Below are 21,491 nucleotides of genomic sequence, written 5' to 3' on the forward strand. Positions count from 1 at the left end.
GCAGGTACCCTTCCAACTCCTATCATTAAAATCGGATCCTAGGGGTAGATTTCTTTTTGTACATGCAAATGTTCATCATAAAGAATTTGTGATTGCTAATTTGTACATCCCTCCGCCATATGACTCATCATGTATTTCCCAACTTACTCAATTTATAGCTCAATTCCCCCATGCCAAGGAATAGCTGCTGGGGACTTCAACTCCCTGATGGACCCGGCCTTGGATAGATTGCGTATCCGTCCTAGTGACATTACAGACCCTCAATCCAATCTAGCCTCACTTACTAGTAATGTGGGCCTTGTTGAAGCCTGGAGATTCCTTCACCCTGGTCTTAGACAGTTCTCCTGCTTCTCATTGTCCCATTCAGTGCTCTCCAGGATAGACTTGGCATTTGTCAATGACAAGGCCCTCTCTGACTTACATTTAGTGGAGTACCTTCCTAGGGGTATCACTGACCATGCCCCCCTAGAGATACAACTTACTCTACCAAGTACCCAGATTAGACCTCGCTGGTCTTTACACCCTCTGTGGCTCTCAATTCTTAATAATGACAAAGAACATGCGGCCACTATACAAGAATTTTTTCAGTTAAATCAGGGCTCCGCTGACATTAACATGCCCCTTTATTAGCACCAAAACTTTTAGAATCCTTCAATAACTCCCTTACCGTCCAAAGGCTTCCTGCCTCTATGTATGAGGCAACGATTGTTCTTTTGCCCAAACCTGGCAAAGATTTAACCTCACCTGAGGCCTATAGGCCAATATCGCTTTTGACAACGGATGTTAAAATCCTGGCGAAGGTCCTTGCCAGAAGACTGACTAAAGTTATAACCCACATAATTACTGAGGACCAAACCGGTTTTATCCCCCACAAAACCACCGCGCGCAATATTAGAAGGCTGATGCTTAATTTGTCTGTAGACCACTGTAATATGGGTCAGAGAGCAGTTGCTGCTTTGGACATTGCCAAAGCTTTTGATACAGTTGAATGGGTGTACTTGTGGCGTGTCCTTAAAGCATTTGGTGTTGGCCCTCATTTCACTTCGCTAGTTCAACTTCTCTATAAGACCCCGGTGGCATCCCTAAGACTCAATGCCTCACAAACTGAGAACTTTACCTTAGCTAGGGGTACACGCCAGGGGTGTCCTCTGTCCCCCTTGTTGTTCGCCATGGCCATCGAGCCTCTAGCTTTAGCAATAAAACAAAATCCGCGTATTATTGGCTTACGTCTGGCAAACAGAGAGGAGAAGGTGCAAATGTATGCAGATGACACTTTAGTGTATCTGGGAGACACACACGAATCACTGACGGAACTTCTGACGTTGACTGCAGACTTTTGGACGTATTTCGGGCCTTAAAATCAACCCCTCTAAATCTACACTTTTTCCAATAGACCCCTTAAATGGTCCCCTGAACCCGGATTGCGCAAAACTACATTTGGTTGATAAATTTACATATTTGGGAATTCACATTGCTACCCCTATATCGTCCTATTATACTCTTAATGTTGCGCCTCTACTCTGCTGGGCTCAAGCTAAATTTCAGGCATGGGAACTTCTCCCTTTGGGTCCGACTGGGCGCATACAACTTATAAAGATGGTGATTGCCCCGAAAATTCTTTATGTACTGTGGCATGCGCCTATTAAGATTCAAGCCCCCTTTTTTGCCCACTTAACGTCCCTCTTCCGGCACTTTATTTGGGGGAACAACAGATGCAGACTGTCCACTACAACACTGCAGCGACCCAAAAATGACGGGGGCATGGCCCTCCCAGACATGTATCTGTATTACCTCGCGGCTCAACTCTCACAAATCCGTACTCTGAAAAGTGCTCTGCCTGAGGACGCCCTATTTCAGCTATGGCAATGTTTATTGAAGTCTGATCTCCCCCCTTTCTACGCCATTCTGGCCCTGAACATGTATAAGACAAAGCAGTTGTTGAGTAACTGCTCTCTGGTAGAATCCCAAAAATTCTGTTTGCAACGATCTCTCCAACTGGTCCATCCAGTAGTACTAGAACTGCAAACCCCTTTATGGTTTAATAGTAAACTTGCTCCTCTAGACAAGCTGTCCTCTCCAAAAGAGTGGATCCAGGCGGGGATATGGTCTGTAGGCCAGGTTTGGTCCGACAAGGGCATGGTTCCCTTTGGTGAGTTAAGGCAGTCCTATTCTTTGCCCAATTCTCAATGGCTAATATACCACAAAGTGAGAGCTGCGCTTTATAGACTGAATAAATCCAAGCGTCTGCAATTTGGTTCCTCTTCCATAATGGAACTATTGATTTCTGAGAACTCCCGGCACTCTATCACCCTTTTCTACAAAGAACTACAAAATTTGGTTTTGCGGAAAACCTCTATAAAAGCAAGGGCGCAATGGGAGCGCTCCATTGACTATATTACTGACGATCAGTGGGCCCAGGTGTTGTTAACCCCCCTGTCTATTTCACCCATATATAAATATAGAATTTTGCAACTGTACTTGATACATGGGGCGTATTATACCAGATCACGGTTGCATAAGATCAATCCTGATATTCCGGATACTTGTGTTAGGTGCAATGTGGCGGAGGGAACTTTACTACACACGTTCTGGTCCTGCCCTGTATTACAGGATTATTGGGCCAGGATACAAAAACGTATTACCACTATCCTAGGCTTTGAGATCCCACTTGACCCCAAGTGGTATATCTTAGGTATGGACCCCCCTAACCAGCTGACTCGCCCTGCAAAAAATATACTTCATAAAATTCTATTTCAAGCGCGTAGACTCATAGCCCAAGTTTGGAAATCTCAGCTCCCCCTCTATATACGGACTGGGAAAAATCGGTTCAAAACATGTGTAATGTAGAACAACTAATTGCTAGGCGTAACAATACTTCTGACAAATGTATGCAAATATGGCAGCTGTGGATCCTGGAGAATGTATAAATTCTTATGCTTACTGTATGTTCTAAGACATGGAGAACCTGTTTTTCTGTATTGATGTGTCATTGCTGCTCTTTATGACTTGTCAACATTGTATGATTCTGGGAGGTTTAACGTAACTATGTGTGTAATTCCTTTTAACTGTACCAAATAAAAATCTCACCTGAGTTAAAAAAAAAAAAGCTGCAAATGGCATGTGATGTGTCGCCTCCCCATCCCTTCCATCTTTTTTCCTTCTCCCTTTTGTAGTTATATTTCCTAAAAAAGAAAAGATCCCGACTGATGTGAGTTCAGAAAATATGACAGCACAAATGTCTCCCCAGACGCCTTCATCTACTGTATATTAAAGTGATATAACTATATTATTATAATGGGAGAGCCTTACAAATGAGTAGAATACCACCAACTCCCCCAGCTTAGGCAGAGCTGGTATTTTCTTAATTTGTTCTTTTCCTGCAAGTGAACCCAGAGAGGCAATTCTATACTTAATAACGGTGATTTAGCTTTCTCTCTCCTCCACAGACAATTCCGTTTGCGCCTGACTGATTTCATGCAGTCCTTGTTGTGCATCTTCTGCTCACTCACGCGTTCCACTGATCATGGATTCACCACATTCATCACAATCAGGCCATTAGTTTACCTATCCAAAGCCAATAATTACTACTGACTGTCATGTTTGCTTTGCATGGTAAATATTTAACCCTTTAGCTGCTCGTGACAATATTTATTTGTCTAGAAACAGAGCACCTTCTTTGCTGGTATGTTTTCAATGTTGAAAGAAAGAAAGAAAGAAAGAAAGAAAGAAAGAAAGAAAGAAAGAAAGAAAGAAAGAAAGAAAGAAAGAAGGAGAAAGACATATAGATAAATAAAAGAAAGAAAGAGAAAAAGAAAGACAGATAGATAAAAGAAAGAAAGAGAAAAAGAAAGACAGATAGATAAAAGAAAGAAAGAGAAAAAGAAAGACAGAAAGATAAAAGAAAGAAAGAGAAAAAGACAGATATAGATAGATAGATAGATAGATGAAAGAAAGAGAAAAAGATAGATAGATAGATAGATAGATAAAAGAAAGAAAGAGAAAAAGATAGATAGATAGATAGATAGATAGATAGATAGATAGATAGATAGATAGATAGATAGATAGATAGATGAAAGAAAGAAAGAAAGAAAGAAAGAAAGAAAGAAAGAAAGAAAGAAAGAAAGAAAGAAAGAAAGAGAAAAAGAAAGATAGATAGATAAAAGAAAAAAAGCAAGAGAAAAAGAAAGATAGATAGATGAAAGAAAAAGAAAAAGAAAGATAGATAGATAGATAGATAGATAGATAGAAGAAAGAAAGAGAAAAAGAAAGGTAGATAGAGAAAAGAAAGAGAAAAAGAAAGATAGATAAAAGAAAGAAAGAGAAAAAGAAAGATAGATAGATAGATAGATAGATAGATAGATGCAGAGGTAATACTTTTGAAGCTACAATCTTCTGTATACTCAAGGAAATAAATCTTTGACATATTATCCGTAACATTGCTTTTTTTAAACAGTGTATAGGCTGTTGCCATGAAGAGCCAGTAATACTTAGGAATAATAGGAGGCATTAGGGGAGTTTAGTCATAATAACAAGACTTTTTATCAGAAATCACTGATTACCTGGTCACCGAAGTGAACACCAAAACAGAGTGGAAGCAGCAATCAATATTTTCATCACTAATAGATAAATGGTACACATCAGTAACTTCGGAAGGAAATTTACAAGGACATTGCAAAGAAAAATATTAAACCAATATAAAAGAAAAGTATATTAACTATGTAACTATGTAACTATATAACAGACATTTTGTGGGCTGTTTACATATAGACCATATATAGTGGCATTTAATTCTACTTCTTGCAATTGTGCCATCTAGTTATATGTATGCCAGTAAGGCCTGCATGTCTGCACTGTGTGAATTTGTGCTTTGTCCTAGCATGCCTTCCAATAAAAGAACACTAATGGGAGAATGTAATAAAAAAGGTTAATGGGAAAAATGTGCAAACAATCTTTCTTTGCACATTTTTATTAGGCCTCTGAAAACTGTCTGATAGCATATTTTAGCTCTTGAAGACCGATGGTGTTCTGACCAAGTCCAGACCATTTTTCTGTAGAAGGGGTAGGGTGTGGTGTAGGTAGATGGATGAGTAACAGAAACATATGGGCTCATTTACTGTACATCCACCAGTGCAATTGCCATGTTTTATTCCCACAATGTAGCATTTTTGCCAGAATTCCAGCACCATTGAGGTTGCAAGGGGGCAATCCACTTGACACAACTGTGATGCCTCTGATGCAGTTGTGTCCAAATCCCCAAAACTGCATGGAAGTCCATCTGGTGTCATATCCAATCCTTTAGATGCAAGTGTGCTACACTTGGTCAGGAGGTGACAGTAGTCAATGGGAGCAGCCACACAGATTTGGAATGGAAGCCAGGAAGAACTGTCTAACACAGGGATAAGGATTGCATTTCGCTGCAAGTACCTTTAATGAAAGTGTTTTTATGCACAACCAACTGCAGGGAGATTTGTGGGACCTCAACTGCATTTGTGGATGTAAATGAGCCCTTTAGTGAAGTGTATGGTGGGCTACTAGAATATAGTCTATATGACTATGTGTATTAGTGATGACCTGATAACCATGGGACCTGCTTCTGCCCCACATCTGGCAATGTCTGTTTATAGACACGCACTGTGACGATTGTGGGGCGGGCGCCGGCAGTTTAGGGTTCTATGCGGGTGTAGAGGCTTAGGGTTGACAATTTGTAATGTGTTTTGTGACCTGGTGAATCACACTCCTTGTTTTGGGTGTTCTGGATTGGCTAGGGATTAACCACAGTCACATAGGAAAGCTATGTAGTTTTGCATTTAGTACTGGGTTTAAACATTCCCCTAGGAATGTCACTTCCTCTCTAAAGGTCTTTAGAAGTGAAGTACGTAAAGCTTAACTAAAGGAGTAGGCAAGTTTGAAGTCCTGGATCATTGCTGCTATTGAGAAACTAAAACTTTAGGCTGGTGCAATAAGTTCAGTATATAAAATATGCCATTTTTGGCCATATTAATTTTTAGAGTTTAGTTCTCCTTTTAAGAGATTCCGTTATGATTTTCATGGTGTCATTTTTATTTCAAAATTACACTGTTTACACTGCAAATAATTCACTCTACCATATCATTTTATTTTTACACCAACAAGTGTATTTTATTTTAGTTGTAATATTGGTATGTAGGCAACAATTTCGGGTCATTTTGCCTTATACTGTGCTTTCAGAAAGAGCCAGTGCTGCACTATGGAACTGCTTTCAGATAAACTATTGTTTCTCTTACCCAATGTAGCAGGACTTGGATTTTTACTACTAAGTGCTATTTTCATAGCACGTAGCACCAAAACATACATGGTAACATAGAAAGTTGGGTTGAAAAAAGACAACGTCCATCAAGTTCAACCTTTTAACTTTTTTAACCTGCCTAACTGCTAGTTGATCCAGAGTAAGGATCAGCTATTATCTTGTTTTAGGGAGCTGTTATCTTATGACCTTCCTATTGCTCTGTTGATGGGCTGCTAGGGGGTGGGGAAAGGGTGATATCACCTTTGCTTCGGGCGACTAATCTCCCGAAATGCCTTCCCGCCAACTAAAATGTAAATCGCTGGTGGGATGGCACTCAGAACGCTTAGTTTTTCTGAAGTCACCTGAAGTCACTCCAGCCTTTATACATTACATTTTTGGCTAACTATATTAGATAAATTTTTATGTTGCACAGCCTATTTACCCAGTTTTTATTTTTACACTGAACAATTCCTTTAAAGTTTAGAGCACCCAATCACATGACTGAGGGCACCTGAGAAACTGACAACATATCAGCATATCATATATATAAAATAAAAAGTATTTCATGATTTGTACAACAATGGCGTTTTATTGCTGAATGTATATACTCCATGCTTTTCTTGCATTTAAAATGTTTCCTGCTAGGTTAAGGGGTAGATGGATGGCCACATTTTAGAATCACAGTCATGAATATCCCTATGTATCCATAAGTCGAAGAACAGTAGAACCCCGATTTTACATCCCTTGATTTTACATTTTCTCAGAACTGACATTGTTTTGTCCCATTCAGGTAAGCTGTGTTTTCACTTTCCAATATTTAGCATTTCCCAAAATGTCCACAGTTTTGATGGGGCTTGATAGGAATTAGTGATGGGCGAATTTATTCGCCAGGAGCGAATTCGCAGCAAATTTGCGCGATTCGCCGCCAGCGAATAAATTCGCAAAATGCCTGAGATAATTATAGGGTTTTTTTCGAAAAAACGGACACCGGCGTCAAAAACAGGCGCCGGCGTCAAAAATGGGCGCCGGCGTCAAAAACGAGACGTTTCGCAAATTTTTCGCCGTTTCGCGAATTCGCCCATCACTAATAGGAATGTAAATATGGGTTTCTACTGTATTTATGTGGAAGGAGGGGCTTAGTCCCTGTCTTATGGAAGGTTTATTGAGGAAAAACTATTGATGCCTCTGTCTCCTGAGGAGCTCAGTGTTCCAGCCTTTCATTTAAAGTATTTGGGACAACCAGAATACCGTCCCAAACTATCTTGGAATGCAAATAATTTTGATTTGAAATAAATGTTGAATCCAGCTGGATTCCCCTTATTGATGAGACGAAACTGGCCCATTTTGCTTTAGTGAAACATTTAAAAAAACACAGAAAATTTTGGAAAATGGAAACATTTTGCAAAATTCATTGGGAGTCAATGAGAAGGCATTTTTTTCCCCCTGCAAAACATAATGCATGGAGAAATTCCAATCTTTACCTCTTGCATTGGGTTTTGGTGATTTCCTGTATGTATAATGTATACACACATTTATTATTCAATGATGCCAAAAGTACATGTTAATAATAATTATAATAATAATAATAATAACAATAAAAATAAGAATGACATTGGCATTTTTTTGGCGTTTTTTTCCTGCCACAAAATTTTTTTCAGGGAAACAAAACACATGGAGAAAAACTCGAATTTGTCAGGTCAGGAGTGGCTGGTATGTCAGTGCAAATGAATCATTTGGACAAAAAAGTTTTGACGCCTATTGACTTCGCAAATTTTTCGCCGTTCGTAAATTTAATTTTTTTTGTGAAACCGGACAGATTTGCCCACTACTAGTGCTGACATTGCCATGGAGATATCAAGAACTGATGCAGATATTTTGTTCTACATACACTCAACAAATTTGATTATTTCTCCTTTCTCCAGTAATTTTACCCAGTGTAAAAAAATCCATGTTGTCCAACAAATGCATCTTTAGATATTTTTTACTGTAGTCTGAAATATCTCAAGGGACACATCTGATGGGCCGTTCACCTTCTGCAGAATTCTATTTGGTATTCCAGTCAACTGTAACATTCCATACAATTAGTAAACATGGGAATTAGAGAGTCATTTTAAAGCAACATGTAATCTTTTGTCTTTTTGCACTGATTTTATAGATCTCCTGTGGATTCCACTTAGAGGTCAAGACGATTGGTTGTTTTTTATGTAAAGAATGATAAATGGTCTACAGGTTTGTAGAAGGCTTTCCATTGAGCAATCTGTATATTGATTCCTTGGTGATTATTAGCTTTCTGTTACAACCAGTATTGTTTCTAAAGGGTTCAGTAAATTAAACCAAACCAACATGGAATCCTAGTTAAGATTATTTTACTTTGTTTAATTGTCACATATTTAGCAATGTTCTACTTTGATTGCCTTGGCTTCATCTAAGGCTCTCAGAGCATTTTGATTGGTACAGTTCTCTTAGAAATGATCAACTCCCTGATCCTCTGTGATCACTTTGTATTGATCCTTATATTGAAAACACCGGTAGCTTTCAGGAGCATGGAGTCATCAATAATCCCTGCTGAAACACAATTAGGGTAGTTTTAGGGTAAGATTCTTCCTAAGAGTAGCATGGTGATATAAATATGCCAGTATGCTGCAACACTTCCATGTAATTTTGCCCCATGTAATACAGTTATGAGATCTTTTATCTGGAATTCTTGGGACTTTTAATTTTTTCCATACCTCAAGTCTGCTAAAAATCATTTAAACATTCAACAAACACAATAGCATTGTTTTGCCATCAATGTGGATGAATGCATCTTAAACAACACTGTTTTATTATTACAGAGAAAAAGGGAATCTTTTTTAGAAATTAGAATTATCAGTACAAAATATGGATAATGGCTTTCTGAATAAGAGATCTCATATCTGTGTCCAGGTATAGGATTCGTTATCCAGAAAACCATTATCCAGAAAGCTCTGTATTACGAGCTCCATTTTATCCAAATAATCCAAATTTTAAAAAATGATTTCCTTTTTCTCTGTAATAATAAAACAGTAGCTTGTACTTGATCCCAACTAAGATATAATTAATCCTTATTGGAAGCAAAACCAACTTATTGGGTTTATTTAATATTTAAAAATGTTCTAGTAGACTTACTAAGTATGAAGATCCAAATTATGGAAAGATCTGTTATCCGGCAAACCCCAGGTCTAGAGTATTTTGGATAACCGGCATAAGCACATTTTCAGTTGATGTCTCACCTTTTATTTTGTGAAATATGTGTATTATTTTTAAACGAAATAAAGGTATAAATGCGATAGGTAGTTTTGATTACTATGATCTACAAAAGAATACATTTCCTTTCAAGCAGAAAATCTATTTCAATAGACTTGTATGGAAGATTTTAATGACTATGTTAATACTGACCTACATTAACTTCAAAATGCCTCTGTGGATTAAAAAAAAAAATTAAGTTAATTGATTTGTGGGATAATTTACAAGAAAATATTTAAAATTGAAATGTGTAAAGTAACATGAATCTATCTATTTATCTATCTATAGCTATATAGCTAAATGTGTGTGTGTGTGTATGTATATATATATATATATATATATATATATATATATATATATATATATATATATATATATATATATATATATATATATATATATATATATATATACCTTCTTATACGATGTTCGTGCCTATAACATCTATACTGTATATGTGTAACACTAACTCGGGCTAAACAGACCAAACGGGGTTAATGTCCAGCTAGTGATTAGAACATGGGTTACATGCATGTGACTCTAACACCTAAAGTAGGACCTTCGCTAAGTGGAAGATTCAAGGTGTGGTGTAGTGTAACTACAACAATAAAAATAGAAAGAATGGGTGCCAGGAGGTTTTTGCAGTGAAAACAAATGATTTATTTGTCCAAGACAAATGACCCACAGGGTTACTTACAATAATGAGGCAATTGCAGTATTGAAGTACCAAACTAGGACAGGCTGATGAGACAGCTAGGAATGTGACTCCCATAAAGATGTAGTCAAGTAGTAAGGCAGACCTCCAGGCAGATGTAACTTGAAGTGGTCTGGATCATACCCAGCGTAGACATCAGGGAGAATGAGTCTAAGCCTGACACTCCATTGTGGTCCCTTCATTAAAGGCAATCTAGGAGCTTTGGGAAGCTACTCCCTTCTACAGATCCTTGATGGAGCACAAACTGCTCTTTGCATATGCAAATTAGGATTCGTTTTGGCCGCTCAGAAGGATTCGGCCAAATCCGAATTCTGCTGAAAAAGGTGAATCCTGGCCAAACGAATCCTGGATTCGGTGCATCCCTAGTTTGAAGATTTGTGTGTGTATATATATATATATATATATATATATATATACTGTATATAGACCATAGGTTGCTGGCACAACACATATAAAAGTATAAGCTGCCTGGGTGCAGAGCTGTATAATCGTATGTACAAGAGCCCAATAAAAGCTAGCACTCGCAGGACTTATGGTGGAAAAAAAGGTTTTATTTAAGCTAAAGTAAAGCCCTTTTTTCGACCATAAGTCCTGCGAGTGCTAGCTTCTATTGGGCTCATATATATATATATATATATAATATACTATATACAGGTATATGATCAGTTATCCATAAATCGGTTATCCATAAACCCGTTATCCAGAAAGATCCAAATTACGATAAGGTTGTCTCCCATGGACGCCATTTTAGCAAAACAATCGAAGTTTTTAAAAAATGATTTCCTTTTTCTCTGTAAGAATAAAACAGTACCTTGTACAAGATCCATGCTAAGTTATACTTAATCATTACTGGAAGCAGAACCAGCCTATGGGGTTTATTTAATGTTTACAAGATTTTATAGTAAATTTAAGGTATGAAGATCCAAATTAGGGGAAGATTCATTATCCGGAAAACCTCAGGAGCATTTTGGATAACAGGTCCCATACCTTTTCAAACTTTCTGTTCTGTGTTCCATGGAATTAGCTCCTCCAAATGTCACTTGAGGAACATATCTTGAGAAGATCAGTCCTTCAGCACATGCCATGCACAGACACACAGCACATCATAGTCACAATCATCATTTAAATGGAAAAGGTCACATACTAACAAATTTAAATGTATATTCAATCCGCATGCTGCAATATCAGCAGCAACACTTGACATTTTGGTATTAAAGAATGTTTCTTTCTTGGCCAATATCAAATTAGTTTATTAAGATGTGCCTGGCTTGGTGATAATTACCAAGGACCTTTTTTTAATTACAGATATAAATTGTAGGAAATAACCTGTCAAGTATCCTTTGCTAGGGAAAAATGAAATCGGATCTTAATCCTTTAAAAAATATATTTTAATAAAGAAGAGCTCTACAAAGTATTACATATGAATTAATGACTAACGAGAATCATGGCGGTTTAGATAATGAACTCCTGCCGACTATGGATGCTGGCACTGATAACATTGTACATATTGCTTAACGCAAAGTATACAATTACATTTTTGTTTATCACATCTTTTCACCCTAAACAGGGTCATTTGTTTAGATGGTGATAACGAGCTTTGTATAAACAAAACCCCCCCTTCCCTAAACTAGTGGCTTTGTTAGGCTTTGAGATAAGGAGCAAAGCATTATGTATAGAGAGTGATTATCTGTTAACCAATAATATGTTTTACGACTTAAGGTGGCCATATCTCCCCGATATGCCCACCTTGAGGTGGGCAATATCGGATCCTAACGAATGGTAATGGGCGGTCGGATTGCGGGACCGCATCAACGATCAGATGCGGCTGCGATCCAATGGGATTTTTAGTCCTATCGGATTGAGATCTGGCCGACTTTCGACCAGATCTCGATTGGGGAAGCCCGTCAGGGAGCCCCATACACGGGCCAATAAGCTGCCGACTTGGTCTGTCGGCAGCTTTTATCGGCCCATGTATGGCCAACATTTCATTCCTGAACCAGCAATTGTATTTTTTTGTTGTTGTAATATTGTTGTGTAGGTGCATCTAATGTCATTTTGCCTGGTCATGTGTTTTCAGAAAGAGCCAGCACTTTAGGAAGGAACTGCTTTTTGGCAGGCTGTTGTTTCTCCTACTCAGTGTAAATAAAGGATCATAGTGGGACATGGATTTTTACTATTGAGTGCTGTTCTTAGATCTACAAGGCAGCTGTTATCTTGTGTTAGGGAGCTGTTATCTGGTTACCTTCCCATTGTTCTTTTGTTTGGCTGCTGGGGGGGAAAGGGAGGGGGTGATATCACTCCAACTTGCAGTACAGCAGTAAAGAGTGACTGAAGTTTATCAGAGCACAAGTCACATGACTGGAGGCAGCTGGAAATTGACAATATGTCTAGCCCCATGTCAGATTTCAAAATTAAATATAAAAAAATCTGTTTGCTCTTTGAAGAAACTGATTCAGTGCAGAATTCAGCTGGAGCAGCAATATTAACTAATGCATTTTGAAAAAAAATTTTTTCCCATGACAGTATCCCTTTAAAGGGGCGGTTCACCGTTAAGTTAACTTTTAGTATGTTGTGGAACAGCTAATTCTAAGCAACTTCTCAACTAGTGTTCATTTTTCTTTTTTATAGTTTTTGAATTATTTGCCTCCTTCTTCTGACTCTTTTCTGCTTTCAAAGTGGGGGTCACTGACCCCATCTAAAACAAATGCTCGTTAAGGCGACAAATGTATTGTTATTCCTACTTTTTATTATTCATCTTTCACAGGCTCTCTCTTCATATTCTATCCTCAATGCATGGTTGCTAGGGTAATCTGGACCCTTGTATCCAGATTGCTGTAATTGCAAACTGTAGAGTTGCTGAATAAAAAGCTAAATAACTCAAGAAGCACAAATAATACCAGTATGCAAAAACAATTCCAAAATGTCTCAGAATATCACTCTCTACATCATACTAAAAATGACTCCTCCCCGACTTTCATTAAAGGGATGGCTCCTTTAGGGCTCTCTCCTCGTTACTGGGGCCTTGTAGTTCTAAGCTCCTATGTAGAATTTTCAGACTAATAGGAAAATTCATAGACAATGGAGATTTAACCCTATAGGTGCTTACAATAAGTCTGTCACTTTCATGAAATAACTGATAAAACTGCAACTGCTGTGAATTCATCGGGATTTCACAGTTTGACTTTTAATTAAAAAACTGCCCTAATAATGAAGCAAAAATCAGTTTGGGCCAGATTTTCATTATGTCCATGCAAGCTCCCTCCCGGTGCGAGTAACGTAGTGCTAGCTGGGGGCATTTGTTTTAAAAAAATACTACTTTTATCCCCAACCGGAATGCAGGCTCTATTAGCTGCACCTTTGGTTGGGGATAACATTTTTACCCAACAGGTGCCCTTTAAGTGACAAAACTCTCTGCGTTCTACAACTAATTTTTTCAGTACATTTTATCTGCAATCATTCTTGAACGCAGCGTCGCTCAGAAACAGCAGACCCCTCATTATAATCAGAGGAGAGAGCTCTACAACACACACATAGAAATTCACTGTAGCGTACAATGATTTTGAAAAGTACTTTCTGGAATTTCATGTTCTGTAAAAACAAAATGTTCCTTGTTTTTATTAAATAATATAAATGACCAGTGTAAAGAATCTCTTACATTCTTTCTACTTTCCTTACTCTAAGTAAATGTTCATGTTTGGTATTTAAGACTTGGGGGCAAATTTACTTATGGTCGAACTGAAATCCTTCGACTTCGAATATTGAAGTCGAAGGATTTACAGCAAATAGATTAAAGCCTTCGATTTTAATCCATCGATCGAACGATTTTTCTTCGACCTAAAAATTGTTCCAAAGCCTATGGCGACCTTCCCCATAGCCTAACATTGTCTTCGGTAGGTTTTAGGTGGCGAACTAGGGGGTCAAAGTTTTTTTTAAAGAGACAGTACTTCGACTATCGAATGGTCGAATAGTTGAACGATTTTTAGTTCGAAACGTTCGATTCGAAGTCAAAGTCGTAGTCGAAGGTCGAAGTAGCCAATTCGATGGTCGAAGTGTCCAAAAGAACATTCGAAATTCGAAGTTTTTTTTTCTTCTATTCCTTCACTCAAACTAATTAAATGGGCCCCTTGCAGTCACCAAGTATCCTGAAAGTGCAAAATATATAGTGAATAAAGTACCCCCTCTTGTAAAATATAAGGATATTATAAGTTACCGAGGAGTTTCATGACCATATAAAAGCACAAGGCCGAAGGCCGAATGTTTTTATAAAGGTCATGGAACTACAAGGTAAGTTCTAATATCCTCATATTTTGCAACTGGGGGTACTTTATTTATTATAATACACAAGTTTCAGTGAGTCATGTGACAGAAATGACATCAGAACTCACCGTTTATAACTGATGACATCAGAACTCACCGTTTATAAGGATATAATTTACAAGATATTCATGGCTTTTGTGTATTATATGGAGTTATGTAATATCAGGAGCAAAGTTTACTATACTTTTTAACTATAGAAACCAATCAGTAGATAGCATTTACTGGTCACCTGTTTAAAAGCAAAATCCTGAAGGAATTGTTCAAGGTTCCAAGAAGTCTGTGCCTGACAATAGGGAGAGGAACAATAGGCAGCACCAGCAGTAGCAACAGAACAGAAGTTGCGGAGCATGTCGGCAGCTGAATCATAAAATCTTCATTTATTGTAGATTGTTAAAAACATAAACATAAGTATCATCAGGCACGTTTCAGGGGCTGCTGCCGCCTGAGGCAGCAGCCCCAATGCCGCCCCTCCTCCTGCTCCGCTCTTCTAACTACCAGCGTTGGAGCGGGTGGAGGAGGGGCCGCATCGCTAGTGCAGTGAGCGCTATTGCGCTCGCTGCGCTAGAAGAGCCGAATTTCCGTTTTAAAAAACGGAAATTCGGCTCTTAAAGTTACCAGAGGCGGCTTTTTGCCGCCCCTGGTAACTGGCCGCTCCGTGCCGCCTGAGGCAAGATTCTCACCTTGCCTCATGGCCGGAGCGGCCCTGAGTATCATAATAATGACATGTACCCCTATGCTTGACGCGTTTTGTGGCATCTCGCCACTTCCTCAGAAGCATCAAGCAGTAGGACATAATCCAGTCACACAGGCTCCAATACGTGACACACCTGCATGAGAACAATGGGGATTTACCGGGAGGCTGGGCCAGTAGGGGTATAACAAGAGTCACCCAGAGAGACTTGGATTTGGTCTTCAGAGATAGAGGGAAATGTCTTCTGCACAATGGTTCTACTGCTTCACTACTCTTGGCCATTATCTGGACTGGGACTGTTGATAGACTTTTGTGGGACTTTGGAACTGACATTTTTTGTTATCCATAGAAGGATTTGTTACTTCTGGGCTGTGCAAAATAAATAGAAAATATTCCACTGGGCCACTCTCAAGTGCTCTTGCATACCTCTGTTTTTGTCTGAGGTAAGGGTCAAATACAATGCCCCACTCAGTGTAGAAAGTGTTACAAAAAAGCCCAACAACCCTGGGGTGCATTTGGTCTGTAAGTAAGAACCAAGGGGTGAATTGCACTTTTACTCCTGCACGTGCCACTGAACAATAATCTGACCAATAACCATCTCTGATGTCAAAATCCTTCTCACATAAAGCACAAACACACCCCAAAATGTTATAACCCCACTCTTGTATGTTACTGCTTTGCTCAGATACCATCAGCTCTCCCCCTTGTTTGGTTTTTGCGTAAATGAATGGTGGCAACCCGAGACAAGACATAGTCAAAAAACAGGAAAATGTCAAGGCAGGCAGAAATAATCGTGGTCAAGGAAGCAGACAGGAGTCAATAACCAGAAGATAACATGTGAAAAGACTTTAGCAGTATCTGAGACAACCAGAAGCCAGCTTGAATTGACCTATTACAGTAGTCAAGTATTGTCATGAGGGAGAGAAATAAAAACTGATAACGTAATAGATGGTGCAAAGTTTGCTCCCATAACCATCACCAATTTTTCCTCAGCATGAAGTTAATTAAGCCATTTGCACCAAAGCCCAGCTATACATGTGAAAATACAACTACCGTATATACTCGAGTATAAGCCGTCCCGAGTATAAGCCGAGGTACCTAATTTTACCTCCAACTGGGAAAGCTTATTGACTTGAGTATAAGCCGAGGGTGAGAAATGCAGCAGCTTCTGGTAAGTTTCAATCAAAAAATTGAGGGTTTCTGCTCCCATTGGAGGTGCCGGCGTCTCGGTTTTTGGATGCCGGCGACCATTCTTGGACGCCAGCGTATATTCTTGGAGACTATTCTTGGACGCCTGTGACTATTCTTGGATGCCGGCGACTATTCTTAGGTGCCGGTGACTATTCTTAGACACCAGCGACCGTTTTTGCGCTTGACCGAGGTAGCGGTTTTTTATCATATTTTGGGGGCTGAAAAACTCGGCTTATACTCGAGTATATACGGTATATGACCTAAATTCAAGAATTTAACAGTTATATTTAAAATAGGTATTTTCTCTCTATCTTTTGTATTCATAATGATGAATGGTACCTTGATGTTTCGGCTGAGACAAGCATTGTGGAATCATTTGTTGATTAGCAACGTCTAATGATTAAAATAGAATGTTTTACTGCCTATGCACATCTGAACAATAGAAAGTACAGATGTAGCAGACTTTGTTTTGACAGTGCATGACAAGATACACACAGTGCACCACTACGCAATATGTTACTTACTATGTTCACTTTAAAAGTATCATAATAATTTAGTTGAATAGAGAAATGTGGTTGGATATGGAAAGCCAAGTGTCTAGATATGGTTTGACCATTGCTGTACAGTAGATGTATTTTTATATGATCAAATATTTAACAAATTAGTGACTGCTGTGTAAATTCATATTTCCTGTGCTCTATGCATATTCATAGGCATCTTGGAACTCTGTATATATTTATTTATGGAGGATTGCTAATTAGAGTTTATTGGCAAGGGTGACATGGACAGTTTACATTATATAGGCAGCTAGTATAATTATTCAGAACACTTTATATTGTATGCTTTGTAGATACCCAGCCTCTTTATACAGATTTACTGTTTGGACAGCTATCTATAGACAATTTCAAGAATACAGATCAACCTGAGTGATTATAAAACATTGAATGGCATTTGATTGTTGTGTAGATTTTTCCAGAAATTAGTGTGAGCAGATTATAAGCACCATAAAAGCATCGGATATGAGGGTCAGGGTATGTGAAGCAAGAAAACACCGGTCAGGGTATGTCCCCTGTTCATTGAGATGTGATCCTGAGAGTATTACAAGTACTTTCCTTGTAACCTTGGTGTTCTACAAAGACCCAACAGAGTTGGTGCAGGTCCTCTGTAGAGTAGTAATTGAAGACTTGCTAGTGCAGACTGGGGGTTACTTTGAGGTCTACCATCTGCTTTGGAATATTTTGTTGTAATAACAGTGGATCAAGGAAGCAAGAGGGGTTATTTATGAGCAGGAAGGCAGTGTGCAATCAGGCTTCTTTTTAGCATTTTGCCACTGCCTTCTTTTATCCCTGATTTCAAAAAACAAAGACCTGTAGTATCATGATGAATACATTGTTGCCTTCATTCGGCAGTGGTGTATTCATGAGAGGCAGAAAGCACCAAGGTGTTAAGGACAGTAGTGACCTGTATCCACTGACTCGATACCCTGCACCTCCTTCAGTGCCAGACCCAGAGCTTTCTGCATACTCTTGTGTCCCTTAGTGCTTTTGCACCTCTACCTTTTCCCATGAGTCTTTATTCTGTGGAAAGAATTGACGCCTGTGCCAAAATTGATGCGCGCCAAAATTATTTTGACTGCAATACGTTTTGCCAATTTTTCACCATTACGTGAATTTCACGGTAATGCGACAGATTCGACCCATTATTACATGTGAGTAACAAAAACATTCTAGGGCTCATTTAACAATAGTAGAAGAGGGTGACATAAGCATCCCTCAAGGCATCAGACAGCTAAAGCTGCGATTCTCATCAAACCATTTTGAAGGACATGCTGTAAAATGAGGAGAGCGGGAGATGTTTTGGTTTGTTGTACATTATAGATATATGGATGTGTGTGCTGATTTAAATTGGTGATGTAATTTGTAAAAATGTTACAAATACCTGGAGGGTATTGGAGGGGAACACAACCTTAGAATAAAATGCAATATACGGTAGGTTAGGATTAGAAGCATGGTTCAGCACAGTAGCACAATAACGTGGGGAACATAACAAATTGGCCTATGGCACCTTTAATGGCAAATCAAGCCCAGCATAAAGCGCTCTCCAATGTACGTTTGTTGCAAGTGATAGTGGCACGGACCATGCCTATCCATTTTTTTTATCAAGTGGGAAAGTCATTTTAAAGAATACTTATCCCAAGGCTAACCTCAGCAATATCATGGTTGTCTATCTAACAAGCAACCCAGGTGCCATTTTTGGGTTGGTAGCTAGGAAAGTGGTCTCCAATGACTTTTGTTGTAGAGCAACAATAAGAACAGAAATGTCCGGTCCGCCCACTAAGTTGGTTTTAGATAGTTTCTTTTCAAGTGTTCTTTTCTCAATTCATTATATTTGAAGTCTATTTTTTCAAAAGTAGTAAAAAAAAAGTATACTGGTATCAGGTATATCACTGACACAAAATTTTTAGTTCCGGTTGCATATGTATTATTTTGATGTCCGTTCACCTGTTGCAATGAGCTAAACTGGCAACTGACAGTGATCTTTTTCTTTTCTGAACAGATTTTCCATATGACTTATGACTTGGCTAGTGCTGTGGTGAGAATCTTCAATCTCATTGGGATGATGCTGCTGCTTTGTCACTGGGACGGTTGCCTTCAGTTTTTGGTACCATTACTTCAGGAATTCCCACCAGATTGCTGGGTGTCATTAAATAACATGGTGGTAAGTATGTGTCTTGTTTCTCTGCATTTATGACGAGTTTTAGGGTAGAGCAGAAAGGACATTTGCCCTTGTCACCTACCACCTTAGCATCGGAGGACCTCAAGAAAGAAAAACCTATATAACAGTGCAACTACTGCTTGATCATCCTTAATTTCTGTTATTTTTCTCTGTTATATTGGGGCCTCTACTAGGGATGCACCGAATCCAGGATTCGGTTCGAGATTCGGTTCAGGATTCTGCCAGGATTCAGCCTTTTTAGCAGGATTCGGTTTCAGCTGAATCCTTCTGCCTGGCCAAACCAAATCCTAATTTTCATATGCAAATTGGGTATGGGGAGGTAAATCGCATGACTTTTTGTCACAAAACAAGGGAATAAAAAATGTTTTCCCCTTCTCACCCCTAATTTGCATATGCAAATTAGGATTCGGTTCGGTATTTGGCCGAATGTTTCTTGAAGGATTCAGGGGTTCGGCCGAATCCAAAATAGTGGATTCGGTTCATCCCTAATATCTACATATCATATGAAATGACTGTGATCAGTTGCATGTATTCTACAATACATAGAGAGCTAAATTACTCGTTTCATTATATAAATAATGTGGTTTACCAAAAATGACTAGATTATTCTCTTTTACCAAAAACATGTTTGTTGGTTATTTACTGCCATTGCTGTACCCAACCAGAGATTGCCTTTTATGCTGATATGTATTCCAAATTTCTGGGGTTATTGAGTTTCAGTTAAACAAAACAAAAACAAAGGCGGGATAGACTTACTGTTAGTTGAGAAAGGAGCCCAGATGATTTAAAAAAGTAGAAAATCTTTATCAGGACATAGTCATACCTAACGCGTTTTGTGCCAAAGGTGGGCACTTACTCTATTGAGTTCAGTTCTCACAATAGTTAGAAGGGCAGCAAAGGAAAAAAAAACATAATGCTATATGTGATTCAAGCATATATTAAGTAGAGGAAGCAGAGGAGCAGAACTATGCTGCTATAATACATTTTTAGGACCTGCATGCCGTTTGTCAAAATTACAGTTTTACCGCAAAAACAGGAATGGGGGTGAGCAAAGGGACCTTGTTTCTTCCATGGAGTTAATTTGGTCTCATTATATAATGCTATATGTAGTTTGGATTAAAAATGTTAAAAACATAAGAGTAAGGAGATATTCTGTGCATATTCTGAAACCGCCATATGTTCTCTTTGTGTTGATCTTGGTCTCTTCTGTAAAACAATGAGGTTTGAGCTAAGCACAATTAGAAGATAATTTGATATAGTTATTTGGGATAAACCCTTCAATGGACAGTATTAAGCACAGTTGATCTAAAGAACCAACAAGCCCATAAGTCTTGCAGGTTCGCTAAGGGGTTAATGGATGGATGGATAATGGATTAATTAATGGATAATGAGTACAGGTATGGGATCCATTATCTGGAAACCCATTATCCAGAAAGCTCTGAAATACAGGAAGGCAATCTCCTAATAGGGCAAATTTACTAAAGGGCGAAGTGACTAACATGGGTGAAAATGGTGTAACTTCGCTAGCGAAGGAGATAGACTCTAGTAGTACGTCTTTTCCATTTTTCAGGGTGATAGGCTGCAAAGAGCATAATTTGTTTGGGGGGTAACCCGCTTCCCCCCTACATTTCCAAACATATGACACATAAACTATACACTGGGCTCATGTGTAGGGCAATATAACAACTTTATTTTATTAATGCAAGTTATACACTAAATGGCAATGTGTTGGGAGTTTCCTTAAATGAAAAGGATCTAGGGGTCTTTGTAGATAACACGTTGTCTAATTCTGGGCAGTGTCATTCTGTGGCTACTAAAGCAAATAAAGTTCTGTCTTGCATAAAAAAGGGCATTAACTCAAGGGATGAAAACATAATTATGCCTCTTTATAGGTCCCTGGTAAGGCCTCATCTGGAGTATGCAGTTCAGTTTTGGACTCCAGTCCTTAAGAGGGATATAAATGAGCTGGAGAGAGTGCAGAGACTAAGTGCAACTAAATTGGTTAGAGGGACGGAAGACTTAAATTATGAGGGTAGACTGTCAAGGTTGGGGTTGTTTTCTCTGGAAAAAAGGCGCTTGCGAGGGGACATGATTACACTTTACAAGTACATTAGAGGACATTATAGACAAATGGCAGGGGACCTTTTTACCCATAAAGTGGATCACCGTACCAGAGGCCACCCCTTTAGACTAGAAGAAAAGAACTTTCATTTGAAGCAACGTAGAGGGTTCTTCACAGTCAGGACAGTGAGGTTGTGGAATGCACTGCCGGGTGATGTTGTGATGGCTGATTCAGTTAATGCCTTTAAGAA

At 38.7% G+C, this 21,491-nt stretch overlaps 1 protein-coding gene across 2 annotated transcripts in view; it reads left to right on the plus strand.

The window, feature by feature from the left end:
• hcn1.L (hyperpolarization activated cyclic nucleotide gated potassium channel 1 L homeolog) overlaps positions 1-21,491 on the plus strand; it is a 212,308-nt gene that overhangs the window by 107,991 nt on the left and 82,826 nt on the right. For both annotated transcript variants that reach the window (XM_041569429.1, XM_041569440.1), the window contains exon 3: positions 19,000-19,161. In XM_041569429.1, the coding sequence (XP_041425363.1) occupies positions 19,000-19,161 (162 nt within the window). The remainder of the gene's footprint in view (positions 1-18,999; positions 19,162-21,491) is intronic.

Source organism: Xenopus laevis, chromosome 1L, assembly GCF_017654675.1.
Source record: "Xenopus laevis strain J_2021 chromosome 1L, Xenopus_laevis_v10.1, whole genome shotgun sequence".
In the NCBI taxonomy this organism is placed as follows: Eukaryota; Metazoa; Chordata; class Amphibia; order Anura; family Pipidae; genus Xenopus; species Xenopus laevis.